The following is a 15,933-nucleotide window of genomic DNA, read 5'->3' as shown; positions in this document are numbered from 1 at the left end:
CCGTTAATTTATTTTCGTCAGCAATGCAAACGATCATTTTTCGGAAAATTAATTTTCAAATTATTTATTTTTCGCGAAATAAACGTACCCTAAGATCTTAATGTACGTCTGCATAGCTAACACCGTATTCAAGAGCCATTGATTTGTTTTCATGTGCTCTCTATCTGAGTCTCGAGTGAAACTCATTAACAGAAATATATAGGCGTATCGCTTTCATTATTTTTCTTCCATTACTGTTCTAGATTCCACACCTTTTTGTCTTCTAAAATAACATGCTATGATTAGCCTTTACGTCCCTTTTCAAACGACAACTATTTTATAAGTGTAAACTCTGAGTTCATGGCAGAGCACCCCCACTTTTCTTATTGAGTGTGCGAGGAGGAATTTGACCGGTCAAATCCTATTTAGAACTTTTTACTCTCTCTCTCTCTCTCAAATTTATGGACCGTTAAAGCAATTCAATCGGTAATGTGGCATGGTTAGACAAGTTAATTTCAGGTTAAAATCATCGAAAAAGAAATTATCAATTCACTGAATTAAGTTCATGGAAGTAGGTGTGGGCTTGTGTCATGTGAGATCAAAATAAGTTTGAAGAATTATGATATACAGCGACCTTCGATTTAAGTAGTGGTTCCTAAAAATTCTCTCCATGGAATGGAATGCTCTAGTACATGTAACATGGAGATCTATAAGGAAAGATCATTGAGAGTGGTCCATTCATCAATGGGAACTTTTTTGGGTCCAAATTGAACGAGCTTAATTAGCTCCTAGCTTGTATATATAATAAGGACATTAGGCAATTACAATGTAAAACCCTAGAAAGTTGTACTGCCGATAACTTGGAACTGGGAATCACGTGATGCCATTAAGACAAACTCTCCGACCAACCCATTATTTTACTCCAAACGAGACCCAGAGAGAGAGAGAGAGAGAGAGAGAGAGAGAGAGGAAATCATATTTTTGATAGAATTTGTTAAAAAAGGACTTGAAGTTAATATTATTCTTTTTTCCTCTCTTCTAACATAGAGGAGATCTATGTGGGATGCCTTTTCTCCTGGTACTACTAATGCTGGAGGCCATAATTATGTCCTCCTGCGACACTTTACTTGCTGATCTTCCACACACGCTGTAGTGTCCACTCGATCTCTTCTTGCGCACAACCTCTCCGCCGCATGCGATGTTATTGCTCATCATCATCATGTTGTTGTTGATCTCCGATCCGGACGAGCCCGAGGAGTCGCTCATCGGCGAGTCACTGCAGTCGACAATGGTCGAGTGCTGCGTCTCGTTGGTCATCATGTCGTCATCGGCCATGTCTTGCGGGAACAAGAAGTCGGGGCTCAGCTGCAGGGTCTTGCATTTCCTTAGGTAGGGAGTGAGGTCCTTCTTGTGTTTCAGCAAATAATCCACCTTCGAGTACATGGACATACAATTTTATAAATCATATGATGGTTATTATTCTCGTGGAATTAGTAAGCCCTTATTGATGTTTGATACTCATAATTTGAAATGGTGTTCAGAATTCACTCTTTCAACTACAGTGATAGATAGACTCCTATATTTTTATCTCCAAAATCTGCAAAAAGTAGTGCGTGATGTTATCTTAAATTACAGATTGAAAATAATTATGTGTGTGTGTGTATACAGTTTAAGTAAGATGATGAGATCATATGATATCTTCTAGCTAATTAGACACAAGTAGTTAAGTGCAAAAATTGACAGTAAGATAACATCAATCAAAAGCCATTTTTTCACGTTTTTAGGGTTTGAACGAGCAAGAATTCTTACAGTTGAGGGGTTTAAAGTGTAATTAGGCCCTTTTTTTCTTCTTTAGGGGTTGCTTTGAATGATCATTTCCTGATCTTTTCATGATTATGCATGAAAAGAAAATCAAACAACATGATTAATTCTTGATAAAGAAATAAAGTTACCTTGCACCCTAGAGAGCAATGGATGAAGGGTTCTTGGAGGCTTCTGTCACAGGAAGTGCAATAATTCCCGGCCCCTTTGAATTGCCTATTCTGTGGTCTTTTCTTGATGAACACCACCTTAGCACTGTTAATTGTGTATGCCTTTCAAGAAATCAAGAGAATCAATAGGATCAGCTAGAGATTATATCACTATGTCGCTAACAAAGCTCTAGGAAAGTTCTTTATTTCTTTTCGATATAATTATCGGCGATCGATCATTACTTGGACGTTGGAGCAGTCGATGAGCTTCTGGAGATCCTCTAGCCGGACGACGTCATGGTACACGTAGCGCCGAATTTGGAGAAGTCTGTGGAAGCGATGGATCGGGATGCAGTGAGGGCATATGCTAACGCAGCAATCCAAGCAGCATACGTTCTTCTCATTCTTCTTTGCATTCTCATGGTAAGAGCACCCCACAAAGAATTTCTGTGTGTATAGAGCATCCAACCATGCAGGCTTTTGAACACCCTAAAAGCACCATCCAGAACCCAAAATTCTCATCAGATCATAGGAAACTCAAAGCAGAGAGAGAGAGAGAGAGAGAGAGAGTCACTCACCATGGTATAGGTGATCAACACAGACAACACACTAGCCACAAAGTTGAGGATGTGAGCAAGTGGAATTGAGACACCAGTAATCAAAAGATAGGGAAGGAAGGGAAGGGGAGAGAGAGAATGGTACGTGGAAAGAAGAGTATTTATGGAGAATCACAAGAGAGGGAAGGGTATATATTTAGTGTCCCTTTGAGTTTTGAGAGACCCAAAGTTTTTGTCAATTGGGAAGCGGGTTTCTATTTTTTCTTGAAAAAAAAAACACTTATCTATTTTTTTTTCTTTTTTTTTTGAGAGAGAGAGTATTAAAGTAAGGGAGTAAGATATGAGGCAGAACGTGGGCGCTGTTTCCGTGTCTCCCATTCACTTCAAAAGTCTCATAAATTAATGTTTATCATCTCCTTGGCTGGAGAGCCCTCTTACTCGCCAAATATAAAGAATTACATGAGAAAAAACCTAACTTGACCAACCCAAAAAACAAGAAAATATTACACTTCCCTCGGAGGATGTGCCTTTTAGCTCATATGTATTGCCTTTTGTTTCTTTTTGATTCTCTGATCTCGGGTTTAGCCCAGCAACTTGTTGGTGCGTGTGGACTTTGAAATTGGAGACACCCACATTCATTTTCATTTTCTTTTGGTGTGTTCCAATTGCAATTTGTGTAGTGGAAGCCATTCAGTCCACATGCAATGTAATAATTTATGGAGGGTAAAGTTTGGTTTGGGACAGCCCTTTTGATGATATATTGTTCTTGATATGGTAATGATCAGCCATCGACAGACACTTTCTTTTTCCATGTATGACAGCTTGATTTGACGTGATCAATTGTGTTTCATGCTGAAAATGGGATTCAGCTACTACTTTACATGCCATCAACCAAGCCAAGTTGGTCCACCAAAACTTCCTGTTATTCGCTTTCATGATTCCGTTGCATCGACACGATAGATACGACCAATCATATCTCATGAAAAATTATGAATACATACGTCATAGGATTATATTGATTAACTCCGCTCTTTTCACGTCAACGATATGACTATTTCGTTTGGAATTTTGCAAGATTTATGTCGAAAGTCAAAAAAAGCGACCACAAAAAGAATATATAACCTTTCTTTTGTTGTCAAACCTATCATTTTGCTTGACTTCTTCATAAAGGACAATCTTTTTCACTAGGGTAAATGGGTAAATTAGTTTAGACAAACAATTCGTTCCTGTTGTTCCATAACTTGCGCTATTTACTTTCTCTGAATTTCTTCATGTATATGCTTACGTAAAAGGTCAACTCTACATTCCTTACTTCAAAATGAAGTAATTATCAAGCATAAAGCAAGACCAGCGTCTGAGTATTAGTTAGAACACTTTCGCGAAAAGTATGGTGTCGAAAGGAAAAGCGCAATTGGAAATATTGGGGCTTGTAAATTTGTCTATAATAAGAAGTGAACTTTTGTGGCAAAAATAAGAGCACAAATAAAGTAAAGATATAAAATTTGTTGATCCAAAAAATTAGTTGTCGACCGTAACATGTTGATAATTGACATTGTCTATGTGCAAAATTTTGCAAAATCATTGTCATTTCTGAAAGTTTATCTTATTAAAAGAATGTGTGGTTAATTAACTTAATAGATTAAAAGCTATACGATTGAAATATAGAAAATTGTCAATCCGAGAATAGTTTTTTACCATAATATGTTATTACCTAATAATATGGCTTCAAAACTTGTTGAGTGTTGATATCATGGATTCCCTTTTACGGGGCAAGTAGTTGCGGATAAGCGTAGCATTAGTTATTTTTACGCGTCGATCTATCCTCACGACCGATTAATTACCTGTTCTTTGTTAGGTGCATTAGCTTTTTGAGCAAGAGCTAAATTTGAGATCTCGGGCTCCTTGAAGCTCGGAATCGCAATTATTTACCATCCGACTAAACCCTTTAAGATTAAATATTTACTCGATTAGGGTAAAAGCATGTATTTATATAAATTACAAAGGAGGCAGCATCCCACAACTTTCCCTGTTCACTACCAGTGAATTGAACCTATTCAAGCAGCAGTGGATGCTCTGCGTGTTTTTAGGGATCCAAGAATTCAAAACTCCACTCAAGATCCCTTTCGATTTGCAGCTCAGCTAGTTAGTGTGTTCATATGTGACCGCAAGTTCAGTCCATTCGATGACCCAAAATTTAATATTCTTGACCGAAAAACCCTCCAAGTCACTCTTGTTCAACACACACCCTCGTCATCAAACAAATTTCTTATTACCCCTCCAAAAAGGATGCAGATGATGTCCAAGCATAGGGTAGATGCAATAATAATCTCGAGAAAAGAAAAGGGGTTCTTCAATATGGATCCTACTACTCTTCTTTGATTTTCCTTTGCTTCACGGGATACAAGGAGACAAGGGCCCAAAAGAGGAAGCTAGTGAACATTAATCACCGATATTAAGCCGTGAAAAACACAATTTCCTAAACCCTGGTGATGGGTTTTCTTCTTTTATCTGTCTCTTTCTCCCTCTGTGTTACCTTTTTGCCCTAATTGTGGTGGTGGGTTTGCCATCAAAGACATGCCAAAGCCAAAAGGAGAGACATGTACGAGGAAATTCACCCGGGTTTTGGGGAATCAAACATGGCAACATTAGACCGACCAACCACTCCACTCGCTCAAAAGCGAGGAGGAGATCTTGTTTGTGCTCGCGAGTTCAAATAATTATGTGTTGTTGGCGTTTGTCTGTGTGGATTTGTAGCCAATATGCAATCAAAGAACACAACTCACTAAGCACTAGAAAGGCGAACATTAATGACCCTAATTAATAAGATTTTCCCCGTTGCCAATTTTGAGGGTGCGTAGTTCGGCGCGCCTCTGTGCTCCAACCAAGGGCTAATCTTGGGGTTTGCTATGTATTGTATTAAATACTCTTTTATTGGGAGACCAATTCCTAATTAGTCTTCCTTTTGTCTAACATTTTGGTTCTTTACTTGAACTGGGGTTTTGCGATTGGAAAGTTAAGCATGCATTTTGTCAATCCTCTTTCAATGCAAACGCCTGATATGCCGAATGCAATCTCATCCCAAACTTTAAAATTAAAGTAATCAAACAATATTTTAATTTAATGCGATCAAGTCTTAAAAATTTTACTCAAAAGCATAATTAAGTCCTAAATTTATATTGAGAAGTGAAGTATTAAGGCTCTTGCATAGGTGATTTTTGGTCCTATTCATCCAAGAAAACTTGATTGCACTTTTTAAGAAAGGTTCACGATTGGATTGTAATGATCAAAATGTTTTGGATTCCATTGCATTCCTTACATAAGTTTTAAAATATGCCTAGTAAGTAAATGGCCAATTATTATAACAATAACTTTCCCCAGTGATAAAAAGCCAATGATAATAGTAATACTAAGCTAAAAAAATAAGAATCACTCTAAATGGACCCTTCGAAAACTACTATAATATACTTATAAAAGATTAATCATTGAAATCAAGAGTTGGCCTAGTTGAGAGGAATTTCACTCATTTCTCAACTACCCATTCTTCTACCTTAAGAACTATAACCATACGAAAAAATATGAATAATTGAATGTTTGTTTAGATAATCTGTTAAGTTACGTTCGACGTACATTGATACGTCCGATGTGCTTGGATTGGCGTACCTCTCTACTATATGTCGTTACTTTCCCTTACGACCTTAAAATTTTAAAAAAAAAAATCTAAACTTTGCTTATTTTAATATCTTGTGGTGTTGTGAAATTACTGCATCTCGTGATATTTCTTTTCTCTAAAATCATTACCCCGCTCCATATAATTGCAATGACCATGGTTATAAGAGCACTAGCTAATGATATTCATTAGCAATATCAAGCCATCTAATCGTGGATTAATATAATATAAGATATTATTTTAATCTTCTCTAGAAAATTCGTATCCTTTTTTAGCCTAGAAGTCCTGACGAAGCTGGCTTATAGGCATATTGACCACTGCCTTGGTAGGTCTCTGGACCTTTCTATTATTGGGAATTTATTCTAATTTAATATTTACATCTACATGTTGTTGAAGGGAGAGATCCACCTGTTTCCTCGAAATAGGAAATTAATTTTTAAATACACCAATACGTTTTTAATGCATTAGTTTAACACCGCCTTTGCAAAATTATGCTAATGTGTTATTATGATGACACAATACATCTAAACTCGAATTGAAATGAGATCTTAATCTAGATTTTTTATTTCTCGTTGAGTTAATGTACCGGTTATATTTTTCGTAAGGATTTATTTGTGAATAATGTATTGCTAGCTTGATTTTTAGGTCTCGTATCATTTTGGATATGCTTGTGTACGTGAGATTATATAGGATATCGCGGTAGATAAAATCCATACACTTTTATTTAATGGCTTTATAGTAAAAAATAATTAACTTAACAAGTATTTTGCTTCAATATCTCAGTTATAATTTATGAGGATCTATTTGCGAATTATTTACTTAATGCAATCATCAATTTTTTCACAATCGCCTGTACATTTGTCCTTTTTCCAGCTCATATATTTTCTTTTCGATGATTATCTGCATTTTTTCTCGCTATTTCATATAGAATGAAGAAAATCAAAACCCTATTGTTTTAATTTCACGTTACGACCCACAATTTTATGTCTACAATTTACAAAATAGTATTTTATGTAATCGCTTTTATCACTTGCCATTGATACATGGAGAAATAAGCATATTAATACTTAGATTTTGTCAAAATTCAAATCCCTATTAGTTTCCCTCTATGTATGCAACACTTTATTCCAAAGTGATCAATTTCTTTTCCAGGACACCAATGCAACGGATGCGTAAAACGTTTTCTCATATTTAAGACAACATACGATCACACACACATATACGTATGTATATTATACTATGATCGAAGAAATTATAAATTTTAAAATAGGCAAGATACCAAAGCATTTATAATTTCTGAGATTTTGAATGTAGAATGGCTTCATTACCCAAAAGATAAGACAAAAGTGAGGAGAGCAAAATATTGTCCATACATTTCAGGACAACATCGAAATGATTTTGTCCCGAACATACAAATAACCTTTCGGTTAATGGGCGCCTCTTGATTTATCAGAACCGACCATTGGAATTAGGAAACTACTCACGTGCAACCTCCATTTATTTGAATTTACAAAATCAACTTTTTCTATGAAAACAACATTCAAAACAAAAACTTCGAACAAAGGGAAGAAAAAGAAAGGAAGAAAAAAGAAAAGGAAAAAAAGGGCCAAAATAAATAAATAAATAAAAGAATTTAGCAAAAGTTTCAAAGAATGGGCAACCCCCACGTGCCATGAAAAGGTGCACGGTGGTGTAGTAAAGAAGTACCTCACGTGCAAAGGATCCGATGATAAATTCGACACTAATCAAAGGAAACATTTCTTATTGCATAAGATACATATAACTTGAGGTACTTTATAATTCAAAAAATACTCAACAAAAAGGGCAAAAAAATTCGATTCATTGACCCCCTTTTTTTTTTGGCTCGATCACGTTATTACTGTAATCGTTACACAAATTGCACTTTTGACAATTTATTTGTGCGGACTCGTAAAAAAAAACAATTAAAGAGCAAGGTTTTCGTGGAGCTTTGTACTGAGAAAATTATTCCTTTCTACGTTTCTTTTTCTAAAGTTTTTGAGTGTGTGATTATGGTTTTTTTTTTTTTTTTTTTTTGGGGAGGTGGTCAATGGTCAAAGGAGAAGGAGCAAGAAGAACAAACAAGAGTTTTGGGTCAGCGGGTGAGCCGCACGAGGGGATCTCTTTGCCCCCGTCCAAATGCCCTTTCTATTTATAACTCCAACCCTCCTCCACATGCACCCTTCTTTATTATATTCACACCCAAAGTTTTATAATTTATGCAAAACATATGCTTCTCAACATCATAGGAAGTAGCTCACATGTAGAACCCTTTCTCTAAAGGAAAGATCCAAAGCTATGCTAGTGCAGTTTTCATGTACAAATTATTAGCGTGACGGACGGAATCGATTGCAGTACGTATATAAGTGTAGAGCCTATGTATCGAAGCTCGTAAGGAATCCCATGAATATCACAAGATTTTGTACACATAAGTGACTCGTCGTTGGTTACCTACAGTTCATATACAGGTGGGATCGGGAGTAGTTAATTTGATGTGCATTATAAGTCCCCGCAAATCCATCTGAATATGGAAGAGTTTGAGGGGATTCGGAGGAATTGATGCTTTTATTAAATATATTTTTCTTTCCCATAATACAATTACGTAAAAGGACAGTAAAGCTAAAGTCATATCATATTAGTATATTACTCTTCATTTCCTTTCTCTTGTTTTGTCTAATGAGGTACAGCATAAGAGTCAAGTCGACTTACTTCTTTGGTGTACATGTTAACCTTATGTGCAGCTCCAAGAACTTGGTCTTTTCTCAGAGAAGAATAACAGAGAAAACTCTTGGGAGTAGATTGTTTTGGTCACCTAAACACTGGAAACAAATTTGGATCAGTTTGCCCACAGACTAACCCAATGTTTTTATCAACTCGACCATCTGGGACCATCAAACATTGGATTCAATCCATCATTAACAAAAAAACTCGACCGTGGCGTTGGCCGTTGCACTGTCATTTCAGTCCCTCTCGAAGCTCTCAAAGAAGGCCCTATAATATTATCATCCTGACACCAAAATGCATTTCTTTCTTATTGGTAGCAATACAATACTTTACACCTCCCCAGGACTCAAGCTCACAATGTCATATGCTCACAGAAATCATGTAGTGACCCACTTTATTGATAAGGAAGAAACACTGAAACTAATCATGGGGCAAATAATATCTTAATTTTGAGCATTACTTGGTGTCAAGGCTTCTGAGCAGAGAACATGATGAAGGACTGCTGAATTTTGCTTGTGTAATTGGTTAGACCACATGATGTGCACAAATCCTCAATCTCTTCGGCGGTCAGATAGCTGTAATTCTGCGCAGTTCTCTGCCACACAGCCAAACATTGTCACAAACAAGCTTGATGCGCACATTATGAGAATAATAGTGGCTTTTAGATAACCTTAGGGAAATCGCTCCGTACAGAAGAAGAGTTGGAAATGCACCTAGACAGATGCTAAGACCATGAATGATGAAACCTTACGGTCTATGGTGTTGTCTGAGTGTTTTTCATTTTGTCTTCACAATATAATCTACGAGGGATTTCAACATGGGATGAGATCGTCCAACATACATCAGAAAGTGTAAGAGTACAATGGTACATGGCAAACAGATGCTGCCCTAGTATCACAAAATATAGTAACTGCACTATGCAGTTATACAGTTTAAGGCATATGTGTATGGATCAGAAGAACCATTTGCTTAAGAAATTTCAACTTCGGAAAGGAGAGGGTCTGATACAGCCTAGATAGAATGGTTTAACAAAGACAGTGAGCCAAAAAGGAGATCAAGACTAACCCGCTCATTAGAATATCAACTACAGGAATAACTTACTCATGCTCCATGAATTTTGTTGCTACTACTCAAATTGACATGTTTTTCCAAGGCAAATATGAAGTGGTTCTTGAAAACAGACAAGAAATCATTGGTGGATGTATATACTACATCCAGAGTAACTGGGCTCGCCACCAGTCCACAAGATGGATTACTTTTCAATACACATGGATTAGATGATCAGAATCTAAACCTCTATCACAGACCTTAATGAAACGGCAATCCACTTGTAAGTGATTTTTATTTTTTCATATCATCTCTTCATGTTCCAAGTGGAGTAGCGTTATGTGCAGGTGAAAGTGTACAAAAGTGGTCCCTCGCTTATTTCACACGGTTCTAGAATTTAATTACAAGAATAAAAATGGGTATACTGTGCCAAGTAGATGTACCTGTCTGAAAGGCAGCAGTATCCAGGGAGTGGACGGAGTGTACCGGAGAAAAGTGGTTCCCACAAAAACTCCGCCGCTTCTTAATACTCGAGTAATTTCTGCAATCTGCCGATACGTGGCAGAGGGGTCAAGAACTTTATATCAGCCATTTGATGGGATGAAGAAATTTTTTAAATATCAGGAACTCATTCCACAGCTAAAGCTTGTTAAAATTTAACCTGTAATCACCAAAATTTCTTTTCCATATCTTTTTTCACATCATTGTACTGTAATTAGACAAACGAAATCTATCATTGAGTTAAGCCACATTTGGCCATGATGAATTTGATTTGAGCACTTTTTGAGGAGGAGTTGTAGAACCATGCAAACCAGATCCATGAATTATTATTATTTTTCCATGCATATATCAAATGACTAACTTCTAAAATTACCCGCAAGAAGTTATTTGAAACAGTACAGATTCCACAACCCCTCAACCCAGCTTCTAAAATTATGCTAGTAATTATGTAAACTATAAAGATTTCGAACTCCCCAAGCACTCCCCATCCCCTCTTCCACTGTAGTATCCCGATACTGGGTCAATATGGACTGGAGGGGTATGTATGTGAAATACTCCACGAGTTTACTAGAGGCCTCTCATATCTCGATCTGCCAACTTCTCCCAAACCATCAGCTTCACTAATACACTTGCAACCCTTTGCATAACTGCACGAAGGTACTAAGCACCTCATATAATTTTGTTGCGCAAGCTTCATTCCTAATTAATTTCCATGCCATAGCTGTGCTGTGGACCTGTTCTTTGTCCCAATCTCCACTGCTTCTATTAGCATTACCACATAAAATAACCTCTCTGCTCAGGAGGAATTGTTGCTTGACTTCTTTACAGCAGAGACTACCGGCTCTTGTTGCCTGACCCTTCGTCACTCATATTATAAGAAAACATAGCACTAGCATTTCATTATTTGTCCGCATTCTCAACCTTCTTCCATAAGCAGGTCTTCAAACTCACTTAAGCTCCATGTTATGTTACCATCAGATTCAAGGGGAGGTGCATTCAAGTCCTACATGTTCGCACCCTCTCTCTCTCTCTCTCTCTCTCTCTGTGTGGCATAGCACAGTGTCTGAAATTGCCTCTAGCCGTAAGGCCCCTACAAATCTGTCAACTTTTGGATATCTGTGGAAGGTAATTCCCCCGTTTATAATGGCAATTGTTGGCAAATCAAATGCTCATCTTTGTTGAAAGCGAATAACTCAATAAAGATGTCTAGGGCCATGAGAAGCAGCTGGCCAGTTTCAATTTTTATGTCGATAATAAGCGAAGCCATCCTTCCACGAAGTGACTTTGCCAATATAACCATTAAAAATAGGATGGCTTGGCCATATTCAAATCGATAATGGCTGCGCAACAGTCAACTATCTTTTGCAATCAGTAAAATCTCTTGCAAGTTTCGATAAGAATCCCCACTATGATCCAGTCAGAATCATCTTCAGAAGATCAAAATCAATATACTAACCTAAGCTGCTTGGAATGACATCCATCCATGATACAACTACAAGCCTATCATTCATTTGATGGCATGAGTCCTCATTACTTATTTGAAATTCACTTTACTCTTTCTGAATTCTATAAAGCACCAGAATATAATTCCAGTATCTAGTCAATTTCCAGGATGCCTATGTGACTTATGAGACAGGACGGGCTCAATAACACTGATCTAGATTAAACAAGAGAGAGGAACGTACAGCATTAGAAGGGGAAGGCCAGCAGTGCAATGCCGCCCCAGCATGTACAGCGTCAACTGAACCAGATGAGAATGGAAGCCTTGAAACATCAGCTCTAACAAGAGCCAGATTCCTGCAATGTCCCAGAATGCCAAGCCATCTCTTCTTTAGTATTAATTTCACAAGCAAACAAGAATAACGTTTCACTTGATAGCTTCCATACTTTCAAGTTCCTATCGAATGGAAGAACTCACGCTTTTAAAACAGCATCATCCTGTTTAATGAAATCATAGCATTGGCGTAGCATATTTTCGGAATAATCAAGAGCAATTACTCCAGAATAAGTCCCGGATTTTGCGAATTTTCTGGAAAACAAACCACTTCCACAGCTAACATCAACTAGAAGGCCACCCTCTGCAGGTTTGAAGTACTCTTGAGCCATTTTAAACTGCATTGAAATAATAGATTACGCCATTAACAGCTTATCATGGAAATCTAGCAAGAACAATAATCTTAGACAACTAGAGTTGGCTTGTTCCTGCATAACAGGTTAGAAATCTTGCAAGAACAATAAGCTTAGAAAATTAGAATTGGCTTGCTCCTGCATAACACATTTAGTGGAGGAATCTGATATTTTTTTATAGCCCATGAAAGAACACCGCATGCACATTTTACAAGGTAAAATTTTCTACAACTCTTGCAGTCTCAAAATGACCTTCCACAAATCCTCATGGCTTATATTTTAATGGATAAAATTAGCCAGAGACCGTACTTCTTCATCTTGACCAGGAAAGCCACTGCGGTTAAAATTTTGACGCCAGCCTCTCTCGTATAAGAATGAAACAAGGGGACTCCTAGCAAAAGCAAGAACACAAGGTGAGGTATCAGATAATTCACAGAAAATTTATTAGTGAATCTTAAAGGCAATCTAGAGAGGATGAAGTAGTGCAGAAATCAAGCAAGAACATACATTATGTAACCTTGCAATCAAATAAGATGGTGGGTTAATTGAGAAGAAAACTATGATCTGAGAAAGAGGAAATTCCAAAAAGCCCACATATTTTTCTCAATAGGTGCAAGAAAGCTACATATCCTTTGGGAGAGGGCAATCTCCCATTTCTAATATAAATGTCCCTGCCAATAATTCCAGTTGAAGCGGCACGACAAGTTGCCGCAAACCATAGAGGAATCTAAACCTGCTGCCTATAAAAGAGAGGACTCAATTATCACGGTTCGACATACAATGTGTGGACTGGTTCTCCCTTACCTGTTTTCCACCCCAACCAACTGAACATAACTTCAGATATGGCGGTAAAGAGCAAGTGATTAAAAGGTAAAAGATGAAGATAACCCTCATACCAATAGTGCAAAAGGTAATAAACAATGACAATCCATAATTCAAGTTGAAACGGCCTGGTCGTAGACCACAGTTAGTGATACCTGAATAGTTCTGTCCGCGCTGGCTTGACTTCGACGTAGTCCCTCAAACCAGCAGTAAGAGTGAGGTCTAAAAAGTTGTTTTTGCTGGAATATGACTTATTGCATTTTTTACACTTAAAACCAGACCTATACACGGCTTCCCTGAACAATTTTGATGTTATGAGTCAGAACTAATCCCATCAAAGCATTATGCAGAATCAGTTGTCTAAACCAGATAATGAGTTCCAGAACTTACAAGTTTAGACCAGATGGGCCTCTTCTTACTAAGGGTTTATAGCATATTGGGCAAGAAAATATCTCAACCTCCAAAGTTTGATCTTTCTGAGTTCCCGTGTCCTGAGATATGATAATTTGATTCATAACAAGCATACTAATGGAAGAAAGAAAGAAGCTGGCACAGAAGGATGTCAGCGAGGGCATATGTCCCAACAAATATGGCATTTCAAAAAAGTTTAGTTTGTTGGGTACATAACTAAAGAAAAAGATCTGTCATTAACAAACTAGAAGATCCAGCACCGAGACATTTCAGCTGCAGCAAATTCATTGAAAAATTCTTCAGAGTCAAACTTGGATAGCTCCATTACAGAAATCATCCGCAAATGCATCATAAATTAAATTGCTACTCTACAGAAATGTCTGTACTCGCCATTCAAACCTCAAAATCAAAACACAACAATAAAAATTTGACTTCCTAGTTTGCTAACAAATTCAAAGGGGCGATACAAAATCTTGCCTTTCTAAGTTGATGTTGCAGCTCTATTGAATTCCAAACATTTGGGGTTAGGTAGTAAACCCCGGTGAAGTAATAAGTCGAGATGGGTTCAATCTATTATCGTAAAATCACACTTGTTGTGGACTAATAAGGCTTATACAATTAGAAAGTCACCACATCACAAAATCAGATTGACTACCTTGAAGAGCAGGCCACGGGAAATACACAAACAGAAAAATGCTGCAAAATTCAGCAAGTAGGGCTCAATCAAAGTTTTTACCGGTTAGGTGTCTGGCTCTGAGGGCGTTCTTGACAGTTCTCTATGTCATTCTCATTGCAGTTTACTTCTTTTTCGTGGAACAAGAACGCGAGAATTGCAATAAGACCACACTAGAGAGCACATAGTTACAGTTTACCAACAGCCTCAAATAACACTGTTTAGCTTGAACTCTATAGCAGACCGGGGATAAAAAACAGAGACAAAGAAAAGAAAGGGCGTAACGTTTGGAAAGTGTACCGGCTCAACAGCAAGAGCAGAGCTGCCTCGGACACTGAACGAGGGGAAGCGAGCGGACGGGAATCGGGGACGGGGCTGCAGCCAGGAATCACGAGGAAGAAGAGGGTGTTTGCCGAAAGACAGCTGGTGGTGCATCGAAGAGGAAGCCATGGTCATCAAGATCGTTGCAGAGCGTGGCGTCCCTGTTTTGTTACCGGGGTTTCTTGTTCTCTAGTTCTTGTTCATCGTACTTTGGCAGTTGGGTGATGTTTGGTTGTTCTCGAGTGTCGGGTATGTGGAAACGCAGGCTCAACGAAGTACCTTTGGGCTCCTTACAAATTTTGCGATATTATCGAAAAAATCTCATCTTTGCTTCTTGTTTTCCCCGACGAAAGAAAAAAGGACAAGAAGAGTTCTCTCTACTGCCTCTTCTAGAAGCTTTTAACTTGAGCAAATTATGCTAATTTTATGTGGTTTGGTCCTTGGATTTTGCAATTCGACAAATGATCATTCTCCGCTACGATTCTTGTGTTCATCGACTCGATAAATAAATCATCTTTAGTTAAATGGCAACTCTATTTTCACTTTCAATATGGCTAAAACACGTCTTTATTATTTAAAAAAAGTCTAAAATGCACTCAATTGAAATAGTCGGCTAAATTGGCCATGAAAGGGCAAGAAAATTGGGATCTAAACACACAACCCTACTCCATCTTCTTGGTAAGGAATTTTGAATCTGTTTGTTGGCTTTCAATGTTTTCTTGTTTAGTTTTGCAGGTTATCTTCATTGGACTTCTTTATCATTTACAGATTGAAAGTATTTTCACTGCTCATTAACTAAAGAAAATCTTCCCGATAAACTTTAAGCGCACGACGAATCATCGAAGAGATTTGTAAATGAAACGCACCTTAGGCAAAGGTGATTTTATCTTGAGTTTATGTTTTTTCCCAACCAAATGACTTTGCTCCCAATCACAGAGAGATAGAGAGAGTTGAGGGTGTAGATCTTGATTAAGGGTGAACGGTTCTAGGTTCCTTACATATTTCACTTAGAACTTGTAACCTACCATCGAGCACGGATTCCTTGTTTTTGGAACCCAAACCTACTCGTCGAGAACTTGGAGCCTAGAACCTACCCTATCACAGGTTTTAGGGTAG

General features: G+C 37.6%; 2 protein-coding genes across 2 annotated transcripts; both read right to left on the bottom strand.

The window, feature by feature from the left end:
* Positions 1-946: 946 nt before the first annotated feature.
* On the bottom strand, positions 947-2,704 carry LOC115690762 (protein RGF1 INDUCIBLE TRANSCRIPTION FACTOR 1). The gene is made up of 4 exons (XM_030617227.2): positions 2,528-2,704; positions 2,193-2,438; positions 1,932-2,072; positions 947-1,410 (listed from the first exon to the last, which is right to left on the bottom strand). Exons 1-4 carry the CDS (start codon positions 2,528-2,530, stop codon positions 1,018-1,020), a joined length of 783 nt encoding a protein of 260 aa, XP_030473087.1. The 5' UTR covers positions 2,531-2,704; the 3' UTR covers positions 947-1,017.
* Positions 2,705-9,106: 6,402 nt separating this feature from the next.
* On the bottom strand, positions 9,107-15,127 carry LOC115690760 (uncharacterized methyltransferase At2g41040, chloroplastic-like). The gene is made up of 8 exons (XM_030617226.2): positions 14,797-15,127; positions 13,803-13,903; positions 13,568-13,708; positions 12,900-12,981; positions 12,382-12,575; positions 12,149-12,260; positions 10,406-10,510; positions 9,107-9,510 (listed from the first exon to the last, which is right to left on the bottom strand). Exons 1-8 carry the CDS (start codon positions 14,950-14,952, stop codon positions 9,382-9,384), a joined length of 1,020 nt encoding a protein of 339 aa, XP_030473086.1. The 5' UTR covers positions 14,953-15,127; the 3' UTR covers positions 9,107-9,381.
* Positions 15,128-15,933: the final 806 nt, after the last annotated feature.

The sequence above is a fragment of the Syzygium oleosum genome, unplaced genomic scaffold (assembly GCF_021117445.2).
Source record: "Syzygium oleosum isolate NSW1041296 unplaced genomic scaffold, Sole_v2.1 Sole_v2.21, whole genome shotgun sequence".
Classification (NCBI taxonomy): domain Eukaryota; kingdom Viridiplantae; phylum Streptophyta; class Magnoliopsida; order Myrtales; family Myrtaceae; genus Syzygium; species Syzygium oleosum.
The sequence above is the reverse complement of the archived record's forward strand: the minus strand, read 5'-3'. Positions and strand labels throughout refer to the sequence as shown.